This window comes from Lagenorhynchus albirostris, chromosome 2 (assembly GCF_949774975.1).
Source record: "Lagenorhynchus albirostris chromosome 2, mLagAlb1.1, whole genome shotgun sequence".
NCBI lineage: Eukaryota > Metazoa > Chordata > Mammalia > Artiodactyla > Delphinidae > Lagenorhynchus > Lagenorhynchus albirostris.
Genome location: NC_083096.1, coordinates 38,651,080 through 38,676,470, shown reverse-complemented (window position 1 = coordinate 38,676,470; position 25,391 = coordinate 38,651,080). Strand labels below are relative to the sequence as shown.

At 42.1% G+C, this 25,391-nt stretch overlaps 1 protein-coding gene and 1 non-coding gene across 8 annotated transcripts in view; one reads left to right on the top strand and one right to left on the bottom strand.

The window, feature by feature from the left end:
* HHAT (hedgehog acyltransferase) overlaps positions 1–25,391 on the bottom strand; it is a 367,203-nt gene that overhangs the window by 318,597 nt on the left and 23,215 nt on the right. For 6 of the 7 annotated variants that reach the window (XR_009537066.1, XR_009537065.1, XR_009537071.1 and 3 more), the window contains one exon: positions 22,335–22,402. The exons of the other annotated variant lie outside the window; for it this stretch is intronic. Coding sequence is in view for 1 of the 6 variants with exons in the window: in XM_060130771.1 (XP_059986754.1) it covers positions 22,335–22,402 (68 nt within the window). In the remaining 5 variants the exon portion in view is untranslated. The remainder of the gene's footprint in view (positions 1–22,334; positions 22,403–25,391) is intronic. 7 annotated transcript variants of the gene reach the window in all.
* On the top strand, positions 12,129–12,244 carry LOC132516638 (U5 spliceosomal RNA). Its single transcript, XR_009539445.1, has one exon. It is a non-coding gene; the product is annotated as a U5 spliceosomal RNA (small nuclear RNA).

The window sequence follows — 25,391 nt, the reverse complement described above, 5'->3', positions numbered from 1 at the left end:
TTGGAATTTTCAGCCCCACTCCCCGTTGTCCAGAGAAGGGAGAAGGCCTAGAAATGAAGTTACTGATCGATCCTGCCTACATGAGGAAGCCTCCATAAAAATCCCAAAAGGACGGAGTTCAGAGAGCTTCCAGATTGGTGAACACATAGAGGTCCTGGGAGAGTGACGCTCTCGGAGAGGGCATGAAAACTCCATGCCCCTTCCCACATACCCTGCCCTATGCATTTCTTCCATCTGGATGATCATCCTTTATTACATCCTTTTATGATAAACCAGTAAACAGTAAGTTAACTGTTTTCCTGAGTTCTGTGAGCTGCTCTAGCAAATTAATTGAACCTGAGGAAGGGGTGGTGGGAAGCTCCGATTTAAAACCAGTTGTTCAGAAACAAAGGTAACAAACCGGACTTGCGGTTGGCACCTTAAGGGAGGTAGGGGGAGCAGTCTTGTGGGGTTGAGCCCTTAACCTGTGGGATCTGATGCTATCTCCAGGTACTGTCAGAATTGAGTTAAACTGTAGGACACCCGGCTGTTTTGCAGAACTGCTTGGTGTGGGGAAACCGCACACACAGCTGGTGTCAGAAGTACTGTAAGTGTGGTAGTATTATGAGAGTAAAGGAGAAACACAGGAGAAGGGAGGTTTTCTATACCTTTCCCTCCCAAAGCATCCCTTAGAATTGTCAGCCATCACAGTAGCTGAGATACCTCCAAGGCTGGGAATGCAAACAAACAAAAACAAGATCCAAGGCTCACTACATCTTCCGGGCACATCTCCACCAACCATTCCCCCACAGTGCATTTGCCTCAGCCATCTCTCTGCAGAAACTTATTTGTTATTAAAATGACTTATCGTTTTTTTTTTTATCATTTCTGAATTTATTTTAAATACTTCAACACAGAGACTTCTAGTTCCAGTCAAGATACAATGAACACATTTCTCCCTAACCACCCCCCACTAAGGACAGCTAAAAACCCTGGATGTAATTATAAAACAAACATAAGAAGATTCTGAAAGATGGAAAGAAGAAGGCAGACTGGCTAGGGACCTCAGGACTTGAGGAATAAATAAAATAAAATAAAATAACTCATTGGATGGACTTAATAGCAGAGGTAGATTACAGAGGAAAGAAATACTGAGCCTAAAGATATGTCAACAGATATTACACAGTCTGAATAACAGAGAAAAAAATAGGCTGAAAAACATAAACAGAGCCTCAGGGACCTGTAACACGGTTATAAAAGGTCTAACATTTGTGTCATTGGAATCCTAGAAAGAAAGAAGAAAAATGTGGGGATGAAAAAATATTCAAAGGAATAAAAACTAAAAATTTCCCAAATTTGCAAAAGGAATAAACCTAAAGATTCAAGAATCTGAACCCAATCAAATTAAATATACCAATTAAAAGACAGAGATTGGCAGAATGGACTTTTAAGAAGCAATCTAACTCTATGCCATCTACAAGAACTTCACTTCAAAATAACGATATAGGTAGGTTGAAAATAAAAGGCTAGAAAAGGATATGGCCTACAAATATTAATCAAAAGAAAGCAGGAGTGACTATATTAATATCAGATAAAGTAGATTTCAGTGAAAGAAAATCACCAGTGTCAGAAAGGATCATTAAGTTATGATAAAACAGTCAATCCATAAAGAAGACATAACAATCCTCAATGTATATGCACCCAACAACAGAGCTGTAAAACATATGAAGCAAAACCTGATAGAACAGATAAAAATAGACAAATCCACAACTATAGTTGGAGACTTTAACACCTCTCTCTCAGCAACTGATAAAACTACCAGACAGAAAATCATTAAGGATACAAAAAAACTTACCACTACCAACCAACAGGATCTAATCAACATTTGTAGAACATGCCATTCAACAACATCAGAATATACATTCTTTACAAGTACCCATGGAACATTCATTAAGATAGACTATATCCTGGGCCATAAAACGAATCCCAACAAATTTAAAAGAATTTCATCATACAGAGTGTATTCTCTGACAACAATGGAATCAAACTAGAAATCAGTATCAGAAACATAATAGTAAACTCTCCAAACACTTTTCTAAATAACACGAGTCAAATAAGGGAAATAAAAAATAAATAGAACTGAATAAAAACGAAAAGACAGGGACTTCCCTGATGGTGCAGTGGTTAAGAATCCACCTGCCAACGCAGGGGACATGGGTTCGAGCCTTAGTCTGGGAAGATCTCACATGCCATGGAGCAAATACTGAGCCTGCATGGCACAACTACTGAAGGCCGCACACCTAGAGCCCGTGCTCTGCAACAAAGAGAAGTCACCACAATGAGGAGCCCGCGCACCACAATGGAAAGTAGACCCCACTCGCCACCACTAGAGAAAGCCCCACGCAGCAACGAAGACACAACGCAGCCAAAAATTAATTAATTTTTTAAAAAATGAAAAGACAATTTATCAAAATGTATAGCTAAAGCAGTGCTGAAGAAAATAAAACACTTAACAGTTACATTAGAGCAAAAATCTCAAAATTCTAAGCTACCACCACAAGAAACTAGAAAATGAGAAGCAAAACAAACACAGAGCAAGCAAGAAGAAGGACATAAAGAGCAGAAATCAATGAAATCAAAAACAGAAAAATAGAGAAACCTCATGAAACAAAAAGCTGGTTCTCTATAAAAATCAATACGCTCACAAATTTCCAGAAAACAAGCAAAAAATAAAGAAGAAGATGACCCAAATTACCAAAATCAGGAATAAAAAGGGGGCTATCACTACAAAGTCCACAGACATTATGAGGATAATAAGACATACTAAGAAAAACTCTATACACATAAATTTGACAACTTAGATTAAATGGCCTAATTCCTCAAAAAGCACAAACTACCAAAATTCACCCAATAAAAATATAACATTTTGGCCTCCCTAAGGTTCTCAGCCCCTCTCAGACAAATCACGGGGCAGGCCCTGAACCAAGATGGTGGAATAAAAGGACGTGCTCTCACTCCCTCTTGTGAGAACATGAGAATCACGAACAGCTGCTGGACAGTTATGGACAGGAAGACACTGGAACTCACCAGAAAAGATACTCCACATCCAAAGACAAAGGAGAAGCCAAAATGAGACGGTAGGAGGGGCGCAATCACAGTAAAATCAAATCCCATAACCACTGGGTGGGTGACTCACAGACTGGAGAACACTTATACCACAGAAGTCCACCCACTGGAGTGAAGGTTCTGAGCCCCACATCAGGCTTCCCAACCTGGGGGTCTGGCAACGGCAGGAGGAATTCCTAGAGAATCAGACTTTGAAGGCTAGTGGGATTTGAATGCAGGACTTCAACAGGACTGGGGGAAACAGAGACTCCACTCTTGGACGGCACACACAAAGTAGTGTGCACATCGGAACACAGGGGAAGGAGTAGTGACCCCAGCAAAGACTGAACGAGACCTACCTGCTAGCGTTGGAGGATCTCCTGCAGAAGCAGGGGGAGGCTGTGGCTCACCGTGAGGACAAGGACACAGGCAGCAGAAGTTCTGGGAAGTACTCCTTGGTGTGACCCCCCCCCAGAGTCTTCCATTAGCCCCATCAAAGAGCCCAGGTAGTCTCCAGTGTTGGGTTGCCTCAGGCCAAACAACCAAAAGGGAGGGAACCCAGCCCTACCCATCATCAGAAAAGCAGATTAAAGTTTTACTCAGCTCTGCCCACCAGAGCAACAGTCAGCTCTACCCACCACCAGTCCACCCCATCAAGAAACTTGCACATGCCTCTTAGATAGCTTCATCCACCAGAAGGCAGACAACAGAAGCAGGAACAACTACAATACTGCAGGCTGTGGAACAAAAACCACATCCACAGAAAGAGAGACAAGATGAAAAGGCAGAGGGCTATGTGTCAGATGAGGAACAAGATAAAACCCCAGAAACACAACCAAATGAAGTAGAGGTAGGCAACCTTCCAGAAAAAGAATTCAGAATAATAATAGTGAAGATGATCCAGGACCTCGGAAAAAGAATGGTGGCAAAGATCGAGATGGTGTAAGAAATGTTTAACAAAGACCTAGAAGAATTAAAGAACAAACAAACAGAGATGAACAATACAATAACTGAAATGAAAGCTACACTCAAAGGAATCAATAGCAGAATAACTGAGGCAGAAGAACGGATATGTGACCTGGAAGACAGAATGGTAGAATTCACGGCTGCAGAACAGAATAAAGAAAAAAGAATGAAAAGAAATAAAGACAGCCTAAGAGACCTCTGGGACAACATTAAACACAACAACATTCGCATTATAGGGGTCCCAGAAGGAGAAGAGAGAGAGAAAGGACCCGAGAAAATATTTGAAGAGATTATAGTCAAGAACTTCCCTAACATAGGAAAGGAAAGAGCCACCCAAGTGCAGGAAGCACAGACAGTCCCATACAGGATAAACCCAAGGAGAAACACAGCAAGACACATAGTAATCAAACTGGCAAAAATTAAAGACAAAGAAAAATTATTGAAAGCAGCAAGGGAAAAATGACAAATAACATACAAGGGAACTCCCATAAGGTTAACAGTAGAATTCTCAGCAGAAACTCTACAAGCCAAAAGGGAGTGGCATGATATACTTACAGTGATGAAAGGGAAGAACCTACAACCAAGATTACTCTACCACGCAAGGATCTCATTCAGATTTCACGGAGAAATCCAAAGCTTTACAGACAAGCAAAAGCTAAGAGAATTCAGCACCACCAAACAAGCTCTACAACAAATGCTAAAGAAACTTCTCTAAGTGGGAAACGCAAGAGAAGAAAAGGACCTACAAAAACAAACCCAAACCAATTAAGAAAATGGTCATAGGAACATACATATCAAAAATTACCTTAAACGTGAATGGATTAAATGCTTCAACCAAAAGACACAGGCTTGCTGAATGGATACAAAAACAAGACCCATATATATGTTATCTACAAGAGATCCACTTCAGACCTAAGGACACATACAGACTGAAAGTGAGGGGATGGAAAAAGGTATTCCATGCAAATGGAAATCAAAAGAAAGCTGGAGTAGCACTACTCATATCAGATAAAATAGACTTTAAAATAAAGAATGTTACAAGAGACAAGGAAGGACACTACAGAATGATCAAGGGATCAATCCAAGAAGAGATAACAATTACAAACATTTATGCACCCAACATAGGAGCACCTCAATACATCAGGCAACTGCTAACAGCTATAAAAGAGGAAACCAACAGTAACACAATAATAGTGGGGGATTTTAACACCTCACTTAAACCAATGGACAGATCATCCAAAATGAAAATAAATAAGGAAACAGAAGCTTTAAATAATACAATAGACCAGATAGATTTAATTGATATTTATAGGACTTTCCATCCTGAAAGAGAAGATTACACTTTCTTCTCAAGTGTGCATGGAACATCCTCCAGGATAGATCACATCTTGGGTCACAAATCAAAACTCAGTAAATTTAAGAAAATTGAAGTCATATCAAGCATCTTTTCTGACCACAATGCTATGAGATTAGAAACGAATTACAGGGGAACAAAACGTAAAAAACACAAACACATGGAGGCTAAACAATACGTTACTAAATAACCAAGATATCACTGAAGAAATCAAAGAGGAAATCAAAAAATACCTAGAGACAAATGACAATGAAAACACGATGATCCAAAACCCACAGGATGCAGCAAAAGCAGTTCTAAGAGGGAAGTTTATAGCTATACAAGCCTACCTCAAGAAACAAGAAAAATCTCAAATAAACAATCTAACCTTACACCTAAAGGAACTAGAGACAGAAGAACAAACAAAACCCAAAGTTAGCAGAAGTAAAGAAATCATAAAGATCAGAGCAGAAATCAATGAAATAGAAACAAAGAAAACAAGAGCAAAGATCAATAAAACTAAAAGCTGGTTCTTTGAGAAGATAAACAAAATTGATAAACCATTAGCCAGACTCATCAAGAAAAAGAGGCAGAGGACTCAAATCAATAAAATTAGAAATGAAGAAAGAGAAGTTACAACAGACACCCCAGAAATACAAAGCATCCTAAGAGACTACTACAAGCAACTCTATGCCAATAAAATGGACAACCTGGAAGAAAAGGACAAATTCTTAGAAAGGTATAACCTTCCAAGACTGAACCAGGAAGAAATAAAAAATATGAACAGACCAATCACAACTAATGAAATTGAAACTGTGATTAAAAATCTTCCAACAAACAAAAGTCCAGGACCAGATGGCTTCACAGGTGAATTATATCAAACATTTCGAGAAGAGCTAACTCCCATCCTTCTCAAACTCTTCCAAAAAATTGCAGAGGAAGGAACACTCCCAAACTCATTCTAAGAGGCCACCATCACCCAGATACCAAAACCAGACAAAGATACTACAAAAAAAAAAATCACAGTTCAATATCACTGATGAATATCGATGCAAAAATCCTCAACAAAATACTAGCAAACAGAATCCAACAGCACATTAAAAGGATCATACACCATTATCAAGTGGGATTTATCCCAACAATGCAAGGAATCTTCAATATATGCAAATCAATCAATGTGATATACCATATTAACAAACTGAAGAATAAAAACCATATGATCATCTCAATAGATGCAGAGAAAGCTTTTGACAAAATTCAACACTCATTTATGATAAAAACTCTCCAGAAAGTGGGCATAGACAGAAACTACCTCAACATAATAAAGGCCATATAGGACAAACCCACAGCAAACATCATTCTCAACGGTGAAAAACTGATAGCATTTCCTCTAAGATCAGGAACAAGAGAAGAATGTCCACTCTCACCACTATTGTTCAACAGAGTTTTGGAAGTCCTAGCCATGGCAATCAGAGAAGAAAAAGAAATAAAAGGAATACAAATTGGAAAAGAAGAAGTAAAACTGTCAAAGTTTGCAGATGACATGATACTCTACATAGAGAATCCTAAAGAGGCTACCAGAAAACTACTAGAGCTAATCAATGCATTTCGTAAAGCAGCCGGATACAAAATTAATGCACAGATATCTCTTGCATTCCTATACACTAATGATGAAAAATCTGAAAGAGAAATTAAGGAAACACTCCCATTTACCACTGCAACAAAAAGAATAAAATACCTAAGAATAAACCTACCTAGGGAGACAAAAGACCTGTATGCAGAAAACTATAAGACACTGATGAAAGATATTAAAGATGATACCAACAGATGGAGAGATATACCATGTTCTTGGATTGGAAGAATCAATATTGTGAAAATGACTCTACTACCCAAAGCAATCTACAGATTCAATGCAATCCCTATCAAATTACCAATGGCATTTTTTACGGAACTAGAACAAAAAATCTTAAAATTTGTATAGAGACACAAAAGACCCCGAATAGCCAAAGCAGTCTTGAGGGAACAAAATGGAGCCGGAGGAATCAGACTCCCTGACTTCAGACTATACTACAAAGCTATAGTAATCAAGACAATATGGTACTGGCACAAAAAGAGAAACACAGATCAATGGAACAAGATAGAAAGCCCAGAAGTAAACTCACTCACCTATGGTCAACTAATCTATGACAAAGGAGGCAAGGATATACAATGGAGAAAAGAAAGTCTCTTCAATAAGTGGTGCTGGGAAAACTGGACAGCTACATGTAAAAGAATGAAATTAGAACACTCCCTAACACCATACATAAAAACAAACTCAAAATAGATTAGAGGGCTTCCCTGGTGGCGCAGTGGTTGAGAGTCCACCTGCCGATGCAGGGGACACGGGTTCGTGTCCCGGTCCGGGAAGATCCCACATGCCGCGGAGCGGCTGGGCCCGTGAGCCATGGCCACTGAGCCTGCGCGTCCGGAGCCTGTGCTCCACAGCGGAAGAGGCCATGACAGTGAGAGGCCCGCATACCACAAAAAATAAATAAATAAATAAATAAATAAATAGATTAGAGACCTAAATGCAAGACCAGACACTATCAAACTCTTAGAGGAAAATATAGGAAGAACACTCTTTGACATAAATCACAGCAAGATCTTCTTTGATCCACCTCCTAGAGTAATGGAAATAAAAACAAAAATAAACAAATGGGACCTAATGAAACTTCAAAGCTTTTGCACAGCAAAGGAAACCATAAACAAGATGAAAAGACAACCCTCAGAATGGAAGAAAATATTTGCAAACCAATCAACAGACAAAGGATTAATCTCCAAAATACAGAAACAGCTCATGCAGCTCAATATTAAAAAAACCCAATCCAAAAATGGGCAGAAGACCTAAATAGACATTTCTCCAAAGAAGACATACAGATGGTCAAGAAGCATATGACAAGCTGCTCAACATCACTAATTATTAGAGAAATGGAAATCAAAACTACAGTGAGGTATCACCTCACACCAGTTAGAATGGGCATCATCAGAAAATCTACAAACAACAAATGCTGGAGAGGGTGTGGAGAAAAGGGACCCCTCTTGCACTGTTGGTGGGAATGTAAATTGATACAGCCACTATGGAGAACAGTATGGAGGTTCCTTTAAAAACTAAAAATAGAGTTAACATATGATCCAGCAATCCCACTACTGGGCATACACCCAGAGAAAACCATAATTCAAAAAGACACATGCACCCCAATGTTCATTGCAGCACTATTTACAATAGCCGGGTCATTAGCCGGGTCATGAAAGCAACCTAAATGCCCATTGACAGACTAATGGATAAAGAAGATGTGGTACATATATACAATGGAGTATTACTCAGCCATAAAAAGGAACGAAATTGGGTCATTTGTTGAAACATGGGTGGATCTAGAGACTGTCATACAGAGTGAAGTAAGTCAGAAAGAGAAAAACAAATACCATATATTAACGCATATGTGTGGAACCTAGAAAAATGGTACATATGAACCAGTTTGCAAGGCAGAAATTGAGACACAGATGTAGGGAACAAACGTATGGACACCAAGTGGGGAAAGCGGCGTGGGGGGTGGGGGCGGGGGTGTGATGAATTGGGCGATTGGGATTGACATGTATACACTGATGTGTATAAAATTGATGACTAATAAGAACCTGCTGTATAAAAAAATAAATTTAATAAAATTCAAAAATTAAAAAAAAAATATATATATATATATCATTTTAACCTTCAAACAAATTGAATTCATAGTTTTTAAATCCCTAAAAAGAAATCTCCAGTCCCACGTGGTTTCACTAAAGAATTCTACCTGACACCTAAAGAACCTCTCTGTAATAGGGGAGATACTGCCGAACTCATTTTCTAAGTCTAGTAATAAACACATGAAATCTGAAATTAAAGATACAAGACCATATATAATCAGTCAGAAATCAGACATAGACAGTACTCAGAGAGAAAGAGAGAACTACAGTCTAATATCCCTCCTGAACACAGACAAGAAAAATCTCAGCAGAATATCAGCAAGTGTAGTCCAGCTACATATATAAAAAAATTATACACCATGACCAAGTGGAGTTTATCCCAGGGATGCAAGGCTGGTTCAATACTCAAAAATCAATCAAAGTAATACAACATATTAACATTTTCTTAATTAAAGAAGAAAAATAGCATCATCATACCAATTGATGCAGAAAAATCATCTAACAAAATTCAATACTGATTCATAAAAATTCTCAGAAAACTAGGAATAGAGGGAAACTTTCCCCCCTTGATAAAGAACATCTACAGAAAAACCTGCAGAAACATCATAGTTAATGGTGAATGACTGATGTTAATGGTTAAGACTGGGAAAAAGCCAAGGATGTACACTCTCATAACTCTTATTCAACATAATACTAGAAGTCCTAGCCAGCACAATAAGAAAAGAAAAGAGGAGTCATAACAGATTGAAAAGGAAGACATGAGAATGTCCTGATTTGCAGGTGACATGATTGTTTACACAGAAAAACTCAACAAGTCTGTCCAAAAAGAAAGGAAAAAAAACCCCTCCAATAAGGAATAAATGAGCTCAGAAAAGCCATAGGATATAAGATCAACATATAAAAGCCAACTGTACTTCTATATACTAGCAATGAACATGTGGAAATTGAAATTTAAAATGTAAAACCATTTATAATCACTCAAAAAATAAAATACTTAGGCATAAAGGTAACAAAACATGTATAGAATTTGTCTCCTAAAAACTACAAAATACTAATGAAATAAATCCGCAAAGATGTAAATAAGGCTAAAGGCACACTGTGTTCATGGATTGGAAAATTCAACATAGTGAAGACATCAATTTTCCAAATTGATCTATAAATTTATCAGAATTGTACCAAAATCCCAGCAAAAAGTCTTGTAGATATAGAAGAGCTTATTCTAAAGCATATTTGGAAAGGCAAAGGAACTAAATGAGCTAAAACAATTTGGAAAAAAAGAATAAAGTTAGATTACGTTACTTGATTTTAAGACTCACCAGTAATCAAGAAAATGTGGCATTAGTGTAAAGACAGATACATATATCAATGGAACAGAAATGAAAACCCAGAAATAGAGCCACACAAGTTTGGCCAACTGATTTATGACAAAGGTGTGAAACAATTCAATAGAAGAAGGCAGTCTTTTCAACAAAAGGTGCTGTAGCAATTGGATATCCATAAGCAAAAAAATAATAATAATAAATCTCTACCTAAATTAACACAAAAATTAACCCAAAAGGGATCACAGACTTAAAGGTAAAATGCAAAACTAGGAAACTTTGTTGGGGGGGGAAAAATCTTTGGGTCATAAAACTAGGCCAAGAGTACTTAGACATGACACCAAAAGCACAGTTCTTAAGAGAAAAAAAAATTAATAAACTGGATTTCTGTGAAAGACCCTACCAAGAGGATGAAAAGTCAAGCTACCGTCTGAGAAATAATATTTGCAAACCACCTACCTGACAAAGAACTAGTATCTAGACTATACAGAGAACTCTCTGAACTCAACAGTGAAAATAAACCGAACACTCCAAGTAAAAATGGGCAAAAGATATGAACAGAATTTCACTAAAGAGTATATAGAGATGACAAATAAGCGCATGAAAATATGTTCAACGTCTTTAACTATTAGGGAAACGCAAATGAAAACCATGATGAGATATCACTACCCGCCTATCAGAATAGCTGAAATTTAAAATGTTAATAAGGTCAGATGCTAGTAAGTGTGCAGAGAAACTGAGTATCTCATACCTTTTTCTGGTGGGAATGTAAAATGGTAGAGCCATTTTGGAAAACAGTTCATACAGTTTTTCATAAAACCAAACATGTACTTATCATACGATCCAGCAATCAAACACCTGGGTATTTATCCCTGAGAAAATAAAACTTAAGTTCACATGAAAACCTGTACACAAATATTCACCTCAGATTTATTTATAATAGCCAAAAACTGGAAACAACCGAAATGTCCTTCACGGGTCGAATGGTTAAACAAACTGTGGTCCATCCATATCATTAACTAATACCCTGCAAAGAAAAGGAATAAATTACTGATACACACAACTTGTATGAATCTCAAGGGCATTAAGCTGGGGGCGGGGGAGGGAGCGAGTCTCCAAAGGTTATAATACCGTATGAGTCCATTTATATAACATTCTCAAATGACAAAATCATGAGATGGAAAGACAAAACTGTGGCTTCCATGGGTTCGGGATGGCGAGAGCAGGATGGGTGTGACTAGAAAGAGGCAGAAAGGAAGTTCTTTCTGGTTCTGTATTTTAACTGTGTTGGTGGTTAATGAAAGGAAAGGAATAGAACCACACTCAAAAGTCCCAATATACCACATACAAAAACTGCAGTTTCCGTGGTTGAACCAGGATGGGGTTTAAAGCCCAGCCACGTAGACCTCTGCTTCGCCCCCTAATGGTGGTTCCTGAGGCATGCTAGGAATACTATGGTATTTGCAGAATCTCAAAGTTGATGAGTCAGACTTCTCATTTGCATACCCACAGTACCCTGTATAGAGTACAATCCTTTCAAGTTTAAAAGAATATTCCTTTCAACTCCACATTTCTAACTATGAGAAGTTTGCTTACAAAATCCCTTGTACAAACTTTAAGCAGGAAGTGCCCTTGGGGATAAAGAGCCACCATCTGTGAAGGTGGATCCGCGGTTACTGGAGAAATGAGCTTAGTAAACCAGCGTTAGAGTCTGCTTTCTCTTCAGATAGAATAAATCTTTCGCCTTTTACTAAAGATTTCCGTGAAGAGAACTAAGTCTGAATGTTGCACAAACTTTTTGAGGCCTTGCTTTGGCAGGGCTAGTGTCTGATGTTGTAATAAAAGACATGATCTTTCTGAAATAACCCATCTTCCTGCCGCTTTCAACATGCCATTATTCCTCTTAACCTACAAGGTTTAGTATTATAAGAAGCTTATAGGCTAAGGTTTTATTGGTTTTCTACCTGAACTGTTCTGATTAACCTACACAGTTTTAGTATTATAAGTAAGAAGCTTATAAAGTTTTATTGGTTTTCTGCCTGAGCTGTTCTAGTAAAATGTCATAAATTTATGTCAAATGAATTTCCACTGATGAAGTGTTGACTTGCCGGTTGCCACTCACGTCAGAAACATTGGCTAAAACAACTGAACCGTTCCCCTTCCCTCCCCTATGTAATGAAGAATCTAAAATGTTGAAAACATATATCCTAAGTGATGGCCCTGAAGCCCCACTCAAAGGTCCTGTATTCAGTTCCAAGTTGGAAAGTATGTGGTGGTCTGATGCCAGATTGTCCAGAATCCCCAGTGCATGATGTCATAGCCACGAGAGGAACCTTAAATGCATGGTAGTGGTACCAGCTCCTAAAGGACAAAGAGCCTCCTGAAACTTCACCCAGTCCAGCAAACAGGCTGGTGTGAACTGGTTTCTACTGCTTGCCTAATAAATGTCTATATGTGTGATCAAATTTAGCTGGAGAACTGCCTTCATACAACCCACGAGCAAAATTATAATGGACTAACTAACCCTCACCAACGTGAACTTTTCAGCAGATACTGTGATCCTGCAAGTGGCTTCAGTCAGTTCCCCACACAAAGACACCACCCTTCACATCTCCCACGGGCCCATGATCTCACTTTTATCCTGCAGCTGCTTCTAATTTCTTTTTAACAGAGACTTATCAACTGTCATGTCATGATTTTAAAAGGTAATAACCTTTTAAAGAATGGTGACAGGCATCACTTTTAGGGAATGTACTGGGAAAAGGAAGGGTTTCCCCTCCTCCCCCCTCCCCCATGTCTCTCCCCAAATTTCAGCTCTAAGCCGCTGCTGAACTCTGCTCCTTCTACTCTCAGAATCCTATCTGTTGGAGCACTCACATAGGATGTGTTGTATAAACAACCCCCTCTACCCTGAGGGACTGTTCTTGACAATAAAAGTGCCCAAATGCAGAGTCCACATTCCAGAAGGAATGAGTTAGCCTCCGAAGGGTCCCAGTCAGAAATCCAGTTCCAGACATGGCTACAATTCAAATGATTTCAATATTGGTATTGAAAGCTGCACCTGAGAATTTATTGGCATTAAGGATGTTAGAAATAAGTAATGTACAAATGAAGGAAGTGGTGTTCAACATAGGCAGTGGGTTAGAAATTTTCTTAGCCTCCAATAACCTCATAAGGGTGAGGCATCAGAATCCCTGGAGCAGGCACCCAGAGCTTCAGAGAAAACAGCCCTCCTTCTAGCACCCCCCGTGCTTCTATGTCCCTTTACTTCATAAGGTTCCATTCCCCCTGTCAGACTAGCAGGGTGTCTGCTCCAGCCCACAGAGTAGAACTGCCTCAGCCTCAGATGAATCCTGCCTGCAGGGTGCTTGTTGGAGAACCTACAGACAGAGAACAGGTTCAGTGGCAGATTTTGTACCTGCCACTGAAGAAATAAGTAATAAATGTTTGCACACGTGGCAGAATTCAGATCTGAACTCTTTCCCTACGACGTACCACTTGGTAGTGAGGTTACAGGAAAGGAAGATATTTAACTCCTACCCACCTCCAACTACCAGAAGCTAATAAGAGTAAAACCAAAGAATCTGACTTTTGTTCAACAATCAGACAGGCTCGGGTCAGTTCAAAACACCATCCTCCTGTTCAAGGCTCAGCTCAGATCCACCTCCTCTGGGGAGCCTTCCCTGGTCATTCCAAGGTTGGAAACTCACCTGGCAATTTTGGGCTATACCAACCAGGGACACTCATAAAAATGGAAACACTTTGTTCAGTGTAATGCCGATTTTCAGGAAGGACACACAAACAGGGTCAGTTGTCCTGGCTGTGTACACCTGCTATCTCTTCAGCTTGACAGATGCTGCTGCCCTTAGTTAAATAATTAGAGCATCATCCCTATTAAAGCCACATGGCAGCCTGGCATTCTCAGATGGAGTATTAGCTTCTTGAGGAGAGAAGCTATGCTTCTTACTTCCCTTAACCCACAGCACCTATAGAAAAGCAGTTGATTAGCAAAGAATTACTTGTAAACTGACTGGCCTGTGGCTGAGAAATGTCTCACTGCTCCAAACCTATATCATCACCTCAAGGTTTTACTAAGTAGTCATGGGGAACCTCTCTCTCTCTCAATCTGTTTCTTTTTCTCCCTTCTCTCCCTCCATACGTGTACATGCACACATACACACACCTGATTTTTTAGTCCTGCAGGGCTAAACCCTTGGTTCTAACTTCACCTTATCTTCTCCCGGCTCCTTCAAGAAACTTTATAACAAAATAAACAATATTTGGCAGGACTTCCCTGGTGGCGCAGTGGTTAAGAATACGCCTGCCAATGCAGGGGACACAGGTTTGATCCTTGGTCCAGGAAGGTCCCACATGCCGCGGAGCAACTAAGCCCGTGTGCCACAACTACTGAATCCTGCGCGACTACAGCCCGTACTCTGCAACAAGAGAAGCCACCACAATGAGAAGCCCAAGCACCGCAACAAAGAGTAGCGCCCGCTCACCGCAACTAGAGAAAGCCCGCGTGCAGCAACGAAGACCCAACGCAGACAAAAATCGATCAATCATTAATTAATTTTTTTTAAAAAAACAATATTTTGCATGAGTTAGTAGATATAAAAGAGAGAGGAGGGCCAAGCAGGGGCCTTAGTGATTGAGCTAATAAGCAAATTTGATGCTTATCCATCTGCATTACAGACCCTATTTGCACATAAGGCAGAGAGCTTCCCTTTCCTGTGCTCCCCAGGAAATCACTACTGCCTCACTTTTCCCCCCGCCTAGTTGCAAATCTCCTACATATCAGGAAGGACATCCAGCAGGGATGAGACTAGACAAGAGACAGTGTACTGGCAGGTTAAGAGCAGGAGTTCTTCATGTAAACGAGAGGGAATCAAGCCCAACGTGTGCTCAAGAACCTTCCCTCCATTACTAGTCTGCGGGCTTCTTGCTCCGACCATTTGGAGACTCCTCAGCCCACACCCTCTCTGCCTGGAGAGGCCGGCACAGGACACAAGAATCTCCCTCTGCTGAGCAGCCCCTCTGTGAAGGGGCAAAGCTGCATCCAATCCTCTGTTCATAAGGACGGGCTGAAAATTCACACAAACAGCCAGACCACACGTTCACCTGTTCCCATCAGATGGAGGAAGGCAGACACGACCAGAACACCGCAATCATCTTGGAGGAGCTACGGCTGAATGAAAATGAGGTAAGGCCTACACTCTCTAAACCTGCCAGAGTTGAGACACGTGAAACAAAGCAAACATTGCCAGGGGGCCAATGATCCTTCACAGTAAGTGCCCAACCAGACAGCCATGTCCACCTTAACCCAACCGCCACTACTGAATGCCTGCTCCAGTGAGGCAGGGATGAAAGATCCTCTTACATCTCAAACAGGTAACTGCTCTATAACACAGGCTCGGGGAGGAGTCCTGGGAATGGAGCTCATAGGAGGGAGGAATCAATGCCAACAGGGGGAGGAGCCGGGGGGAGAGGCGTCCGGAAAGGTTTCACGTGGGCTGTTGCTTGAGCCGCAGGGAAGTGTGCCCAGTCTGCATGAGGATGACGGGGAGGAAACCTCAAGGCATCCTTGGGGAATGGCAGACGATCCTGTTATTTCGTAGCACGTGGTTACTACATGGAGATGAGGCTGCTAAAACGAGGTAGGGCCAGTGGACAAACGGGGCTGAATGTCAGCCACCGAGTCTGGACTTCATACTGTGAGAAATGGGGAGCCATGCATGGGTTTTGAGGAACATTATGAGATATACATTCCAGGACGTTAAGTCCAGGGATGCACAAACCTTGAATGGGGGAGATCGGGGGAGGCGGGCAAGGTAGAGAAATGCCAAGGCTCCTCAAAGAGTCCTCAGAAGAAATGGCAATGGCCCCAACCCCTTCAGTAACCGTCCCTTGCCTTCTGAATAAAGTCCAGGCTCCACCTATAGCACCCAATGGCCTTTATGATCCAGCCCCTGTCTATCCTGTATCATCCCTTGCTCTCACTCAACCTCCCAGCCAAACTGAAGGACTCTCTCAAATCCAGTCCTTAGGCCCGCTGCTCCCTTCACCCATCCTTCCCCAGTGCCTCAGCTCTAATTTCTGTGAGTCTGGGTTACAGGCACCTTCTGTTTCTGCATGCCCCGTGAATAGCTGCATCACTTACCTCACTGTCTCAGCATCAGTGTCCCCCGAATTCAGGGCCCAGTGAAGACAGAGCCTGGAAGGTCACAGCCCCCCAGCACCCAGCCTAGAAGCCTCTCACACAGCAGCCACTCAATGAATATTTGTTAAATGATTCAACATAGAGCTTGCTGAGGGTTTTTTTTTTAAGTATCAAACTACAGAGGAATTTATAAATAAGTTGAATATTAAAATCTTTATAGGTAAAATCTGAGTAGCTAAAAATTTTATCTTTACTTTAGAAACGACCTCTTCTCTCTTAACATTCAAAGACATAAGTGATCAAGCTTCCCTTCTCTGATCTTATCTTCTCTTTCTAACCTTCTTGGCAGGCACTGAAAATTCCTCTCTGATTCGACTTCTGAAAGAACGTCTCATTCACAAGTGGGCCCCAATTTCAGAACTGTCACAGGAAGAGATGTCCTCAGGAAAGAAATGAGTAATTGATTACATGTAAAATTCTTCATAATGCATTAGGCTTTTGAGAGCTCCTTTCAGTAGCAATCCATCCCCTTCTAGATTTAAACGTTTCTCTGTAGAACATTATCTCCTTGCCAGACAGGGGGAATCAACAAATCTTAGCTCTAAAGCAAGGACGTCACCATCCATGGAAGGACAAAATAATGACCACAGCAGCATGGACTGAGGATCCAGTCTGTACCAACCACATACATGCTGGGTGTTTTATCATCATCTCTTTCTCCACAATAAGACCTCCCGTTCCCATATTCCACAACATAAAACTAAGGCTCAAATGAGGTGAATGATTTTCCAAAATGGAGCAAACTGCATTTTGAACTCAAGTCCATCCAACTCCACACCTGTGCTCTTTCCATTATAACAACTATCTTGAATCATAAATAAAAATAGGGGCTTCCCTGGTGGCGCAGTGGTTGAGAGTCCGCCTGCCGATGCAGGGGACACGGGTTCGTGCCCCGGTCCGGAAGGATCCCACATGCTGCGGAGCGGCTGGGCCCGTGAGCCATGGCCGCTGAGCCTGCGCGTCCGGAGCCTGTGCTCCGCAACGGGAGAGGCCACAACAGTGAGAGGCCCGTGTACCGCAAAAAAAATAATAATAAAAAAAAAAGGAAAACAAATTCATGATAATACAACCCAACATGAGCTTCAGTCATGTCAGTTTGATTCAGAACCTACTATCTAGAAATATCAAGCAAGGAACATGGCCACTAAAAAGTTTCCTTCATGTTCTTGGGACATCTAGCAAGAACACTAGGCAAGACAAAAGGGAACCACCAAACACCGAGACAGATGGCCAGAACTGGAAAGGCATCGGGCTCGACCTGTCCCTGGCCACACACAGGTTCCCAGCGCAGGACTGCTCCAAGAGGCCACTGGAGCCCACGCGGGGAGGCACTCTCAAGCCTGGAAAAAGATACATCACGAAACAGGATGCAAACGTCACAGCATATCTAAGCCGAACACTCCTTGAGAGCTGCACCTACGCAATCTCCCCCACCACAACTGGCGTCTCTCGGCAGAAACAAGCAGCTTTACACCAAAGGAATGATAAGACCCAAAGGTATTCCTGATTTGGGCTATAATCCTCCCTACCATCATCGGCAACCGGAGGACTGTGGTCAGACCCAGCAACCTTTCACTGTCCTAAGGGAGGCTTCCCCTTGAGTCACCATCACCCTGATACATTCGTCTCCTTTCCAACCACACTGAGCCCCTCTGGAAGAGCATCTTCTCTACAGATGACCTTGCCAAATCCCACCCATTCTGTGGAGCTCAGCTGAAGGTCTGCCCCCAGAAGCAGTGTGGGATTGCTTGTGCCCACGGTGGTCTCTCCCTGCTCTGACTGTCAACACTGTCCCACTCGGCATTCATGTACATGCCAATCAAGGTGAACTTAGGACTGATGCATTTTACGCCAATGTTGCCACCTGGCACAGTGTTACTGTCTCCTGCAGTTAAATTCAGCAAAATACTCACCTACTCTGTCCCAGGCACTGAAGATACAGGACTCATTAAATCCCAGCCCTGCCCCTGTGAGATTCACAGTCTGGTGGAGGATGGATACTACAAGATAACACTGTACAAATACATTTATCATAATAGGGTACAAGATTCAATCCAAAGCATGACTACACATCACCCTGTTCATCTCCTTCAGATCATTTAGCTCAATCTGTGGCTGTTAACGTTTATTCATTTACTTACTGTTGGTCTGTCCCCACTAGGAGACACTGGGACAGGAAGTTTGTCTGTCTGGTTCACTACTATGTCCCTAGCACTCCACATGGACTTGGGTGCAGAAACACATGTGTTAAAAGCTGTATTTGTGGAAGGAGATAAAAAGAGAAGCAGAGAAGTGTCAGGAACTATGCGCATTAAAAAGCCCAAGTTAAAGGTCCACGCAATGCTTCTGTGATAGGAGACACCTGGGCTCAGATGTGAAGTGTGAGTGAGGACCAGATAGGGAAGAGGTGGAGCACGATCCAGAAGAGGAAACAGGATGAGCAAAGGTAAGAAATGGCCAAGTCAGCATGACGAAGCCCTTAAATACGACTGCAGGCCAGCCGTTCTCAAAGAGAGGCGGTTTTGTCCTTAGGGGGCATGTGGTGACACCTGGAGACATTCGTGACTGTCATGACTTGGTGCTACTGGCATCTACGAGGTGGAGTCCAGGGATGCTGCTGAACACCCTACAATGTACAAAACAGGCCCCCAAACAAAGGAGGTCAGCAGTGCTGAGGTTTAGCGACATTTAAAGGATGGACTGGTCAGAGGACATAAAAGCTTCCTTCTAAAGTTCACAATTTCTACTCATGCCTAATGTCACCTTTTGATTAGAATTTAGACCAGAATAGCGTTTGCTTGCCACCTCCCATAACCTCCAAAGGAAATACTCAGAACCTATTAGGCTTCTGTTTTAGCTGCAATAAGACTTTCAGCAGACATCCATGAACCTCCTGTCACTACATATGGCCCCGGGTCTATTTTATGATCTTCACCAAGGACACAGAATCAATTTCCTTCATCTGTTGGCTATCCACCCTGGCTCATCATTTTCCCTCTAAATTCTAGGACTCCAAACTACTCATCCCCTATGCAGGGTAATGAGATACAGAAAGATGAGGAAAAGAGGTGCTCAACACCATCAGATGAATGGATGGAAGGATGGTCAGCAGGACAGAGGAACAGAGATTTTTCCGAATAGAAAAAGTCCTTGGAGCTTTTATCTGAGCCTTGTGCACTGTTCCACAAAGGCAGGGTCGACCTAAACGTTGACATCCACTGCCTGTGCCCATCACCACAGGGGGCTGTCATGGAGAATGCACAGAAGAGGTCATGTCCCCAGGATTCTGAAGCTTTGGCAGGGAGTCAAGCAGCTGAACGTGATGGGGTGGTGGGAGCTGGGAAGTCAGCGGAGACAAAGCCCCTTTGTCTAGAAGTAGCAACACCCAGCAGGGCTGAGCCTGCAACAATGAAATCCATGGGAGCTCCAAAGCTGTCAGGGCCTGATCCTCGTTCAGCTTCTCATACTGCCTCACAGTTGCTTCTCTTCAGCGAAAAGTCTCTTAGTCTAAAATGAGTTTGCTTATTTTTGCCCCTGGCAAACAATTCAGTATTATCTGAAATGCCTGAATTATGACTCTAAAATTTTTTTTAAATCACCATTTTTTTTCTGTTGTAAGAGATCCAGTAGCAGTATATTTCTAAAGAGTAGATCCCAGACACTCACAAGGGCTATCTGCTGTTGTAACCAGAGCAGGACCCAATGGGGCCTTCCCAGGACAAACCCCCCCCCAACTGTCCTCCGCCTGTCTCGTCTGCAGAAAAACTGTAATCAAAGAGTAAGTTTAATCAGAGAAGTGAGAAAACGCAAAAGCAAAGGAAAAAGTCAAACAAGGCAAAACGATAATAGTTTAGCCATTAAACAAAGTCAAGGACCTTTAGTTTCTCCTCAGGGGCTATAGATATATTCTGAGCTGTATCCTTTGAGCTGTTTTGCAGATACTGAAACCCCCACCAGGTGGAAGAAGTTAACTATATGCTGCCCACAAGCACGTAGACCCCAGACCAATCAGAACCAGAAGGTTGATGATGTTGACTCCTGGTTGTCTCACCACCAACCAAGAATGTCCATGAGCTGATCACACACCTTGCAACTCTCTCCTCAACACATAGCCCCTTCCTCTTTTCCCTATATAATTTCTGAACAAAACTTGGGGAGTTGGTTCTTTGGGACATGAGTCCACCTTCTTGCCAGGATTGACAGCTACCTCAATAAAGCTACCTTTCCTTTTACCCAACGCTTATCTCTCAGTATTGGATTCCTGAGCGATGAGCAGCTAAACCTGAGTTCTGTAACACTGTGACAACTCAAGTTCCACTGTGACATAAAGCTTCCCAAATTTCCTCATCTCTGAAGTGGGCACATTACACGTCTTACTAATAATCCTAAAAAGGGCTTATTTAAATCAGAAACATTTACAAATGGATTCGATGTACGAAAATTAAATTTATATCCAACTTTTCATGGAAATGTCTGGTGGGCAGAACAACTGGGAAGAGCATCATGCAGGGCAGGACATTCTTCCCAGCCCCAGACAAACATGAACCATGTATTTAATACAGTGGCTCTGTACAGAGCCAGAGCTGGAAGAAGAGGGACAGGTTACCCTAGAAAATCAAATGGAAATGGAAGCCAGTTTTCTTCAATTCTAAGTAAGATCTGTAACTCTCAAAGTAGGAAGATATCAATAGAGGCAGTACCCAGTTTGGAAACGAATTGTCTTCCAAAGTTCATTTGTAAGTCAGGTGCTCCGAACCTGGAGTGCAAGCATCATTCTATGCCCCAAGCCAACCAACAAAAGCTGATTAAACTTACAATATACCTGGCACACTACACACTTAGAGCAAAAATAGTAAAAAGCAATGGTGTGATATCATTTTTTTAAACATATCCAAATGCCTAGAAAAACAAATACACAGCTCCTCACTAGGGTTGACCTGAACCCAAACTATGAGCTGAAGCTGGACGTCATGTGGTCCAAGTCATTACTGAAGTGGGGTCCTGGAAAACTGAAAGGGGAAGAATGAGAAAAACTCCAGACTCAAGAGGAAAGGGGTTCTGGTGGGACACAGAAAGTAGTCTAACATCTTGCAATCAAAAGAGGAGGGTCTGGTACCTACCCATGACATACTCTGAAGAACAGAAATGCTAACCGCCACCACTAGGAGAGCAACAGCGGCCACTCTGCCAGCCATCTAAGCAGGCACAATGAGCTGCAGTGGAGGATCAATGGCCCACTGCCACCCGGAACCAGGGAGCAGAGGGGCAGGGGATTCCCAGCATGCTCTGCAGGGTGTGGACGGCCGGGGCAGTAGAGGCAGGAAGGAAACAGTTCCACAGTTGCCATGAGTTGGTATAGGGAGTGTCCAGGAGCCACATTTGACTCCAATAGCTATGGCTAGGTCAGGAAGGAACTTCCTAAACTTTACAAAAGTGAAATCTGCATGAACCAATAAGGTTCCTGATCCACATCTCTAGTATTTTGAGAGGAGAACATGGGATGAGATAAAGACAAAGCACGGGGAATGCCTTTCTCTACACGGCACACTCGCACCTTTTACAGCAGGAAAGGTACTTAATGTCCAGTCGTTGCTGAGTACTATGGCTGGGTCAATGCCAAATACAAAAGTGATGCAAAACACTGAAACCGGGTTTGAAAATGGAAAAGGTTTATCACTGATCCACTCTGTACCTTCTTTAATCCTCCAAATAAAGTGTCAGTGTCCAGGTCAAATTCTTGGTCCAGTTCCTCTTCATGTTCTGACAAGAAAAACAGTGTGCATTAGTCACGAATCCAAATGAAACTGGGCTTGGTGTAACAGGAGAGGTACCAAAGGAAACTGGAATACGTCCTGGAAAAGCTGCCCGTGGACTGAGCTACAGGCATGGAAACATGTCACACTCCTTCATTTCTGTGACCTCATTTCCTGGAAATACATGGTGGGGCTGATGGAAATGTCCCTTTAATTTGTCATAAGCGTCACAAAAGGAGAGGGATTAAGCGCAAAAGCTTCCAGCACAAGGAAGCACAGGAGGGATGAGGGCAAATGCCCCGCTTGTACAGATGGTGAAAAAAATTTTTAAACAGACCATGCCACAAAATGATGGTGATCATAGCCCTGTGATATAAAGCTAACAAGATTATTGATGGAACTGTATAATGGTAATATATGTGCTTATAAGTAAACAGTACAATTGGTTTAAAACAAAAAATATTTTAAAATCTTATTCAAATACTTCCTAAGGGTGAACAATAACCAGGCGCGGTGTGAAATAGTAGGAGTAACGCAGAACACGATTGGCAAGACTTTTGCTCTCCTGGGACTTACTGTACACTGGATGAGAGAGACAAACAAATAATAAGAAATTACAATGGTGCTGAAGAATGCCATGATATGGGAGGTAAGGAGTGCTGTGGGGGTTGAGTCTGGGGTGTCTATTTGATGTCAATAGGCAGCTGGATGGGCATGGACAGAGCTCAAAACAGCGCCTCAGTTGGAGGTAAAGACTTAGGAGTCCCCAGGGTAGTAATGAAGCCTCCAGAATGACTGAGATCACCCAAAAGGGCACAGACTGCATAGACATAGACAAGAAAAGAAAAATCCAGTGCTCATCGGACCAACAAACATACAAAAAACACAGAGGACCACAAAGGAGCTACCCAGAAAGATCAAAGGAAAACCAGGAGAGAGTGCGTCACTAAAACATAATCGTGAAATGATGCTGGTTTCAGAGTAGGATCAAAGGGCAGATTTACACACACTAGATGCAAACAGCACCCCCAGCCTCAAACCCCAGGCAACACTGCCCCCAGGAAAAGCACAAAAGGGAGGCTCATCGAGTCCTGGGGCCCAGTGTGCCACAGGGCGCAACTCCAGGTCACATTCACACTGAATTTCTTAAGGTCCAGGAGGTGCTGTGGCTGTGTGTGATTGCCCTGGTCCTTTCTGTTACAGCTGCACACAGGCCACGTTGTGTGTGTGTGTGTGTGTGTGTGTGTGCGTGTCTGTGTGTGTGCGCTGTGCTGTACACAGACTCAAGTTCCAAGGGAACAGCCCACAAACAAGCAGCAAGCTATTACAATCCAACAAAGTAACAGGTCTCTCTGAACACTAACAAAAACAAGGGGGGAACCTCTCTGCTTTCCTGCCTCCTCTGTTTTGGCTTCACTTTCCTACAAAGTGCAACCTCCAGAAACAACAGAATTATGCAGAATTGAAACAAAGCAAAAACGTGAGTGCTTCTTTTTTAAAAGGGTACATTCCAAAGCCGTGAAGTTTACAAGCTAAGCAGCTGACTCCCCCAAATTAGGACACATCTCCCCCTAGTGGGAAAGAGGAATCGTATGCAGACATGAGAATTAAGATGAAATCCTGTCTGGCGCTGTCCAGTGGAAATACTATCTGAGACACATTTATAATTTTAAAGTTTCTAGTAGCCACACTTTAAAAAAATAATTTTTCAAAGTGAAATTAATTTTAGAATATTTTATTTACCCTAATATGTCCAAACATTATTTCAACATGGAATCAATATTAAACAATTATTAATGAGTTATTTTACATTCCTTTTTCTTACTAATTCTTCAAAATTCCATGGACACATTATCCTTACAGCACATCTCAATTTGAAGTGGCCACATTTCAAGAGCTCATTAGCCACGTGCGGCTATAGCAATGGACAGTATGGTTCTACACCAAAACCCTCCCTCAGCTTTTGGAGAATTCCTACCAATCACCCTTCTCTGATTTCTTGACACAAACAAATGCTGTATGACGTACATTTAAATTACAACTTAGATCCTTTCATGATACTTTGGTGATCTCTGTCTTCAGACCGTCTTGAATTAGCTGAAATGCATTGCTATAGAATTTGGTAGAGTTCTACCAAAGTTTGGTTGAATTCTACCAAATTTGGTAGAATTTGGTAGAACGGAAGCTGAGAAACTGTAGCAGGAGATCTTTCCGTGAAGGGTGACGACCCTCAGAACTTCTCTGATTATCCTGCTTAGGTGAGGACCCCACACCCTCACCCTTTGGGCAAGAACGAGATTTCATCATAACTCACATTCCCTCAAGCAAGAGGACGCTGCAAATGGAGAGAAGCCTTCTCTACCTGAGCACTTTTCTCTGCACCACACAGGCCTGACTGTGGGCAGAGCCAGCCCTTTCTTCTAGGTGCCCTGGTTCCACTTCCCCAAATTCAGCACTCCACAAAACTGCCTGAGAGCAGAGAAATTAAGCAGTTTCTGCTGATGAGCCCTCAATACTACGTCAGCTGTTGATTCTTCCCCTGCCCTCCACCACCAACCACCACCCAACAATGGGATACATCAAAGCCCCATTCCACCTGCTGAGTGAGAGGGCTCGCATTTCAATCGCCAATCAGCTGTGGTGGTAAACCGTTCACTTAAAGCCTCTAACCTACCTACCCTTTCACCCTCAACAGTGTGATGGGAAATCAATTCCGGTGTGGGTAGGGGTAATTAGAGGGAAGGGGAGGGAAACACACACACACACACACACACACACACACACACACACACACACACACACACACACACACACACACACACACACACACACACACACACACACACACACACACACACACACACACACACACACACACACACACACACACACACACACACACACACACACACACCCTCGTCTGATACAAGCCGCTGTCGGGCACATGCACACCCAACCGTGGCCCAACTGTCCTGCTGTTTCTATGCATTTGAAAA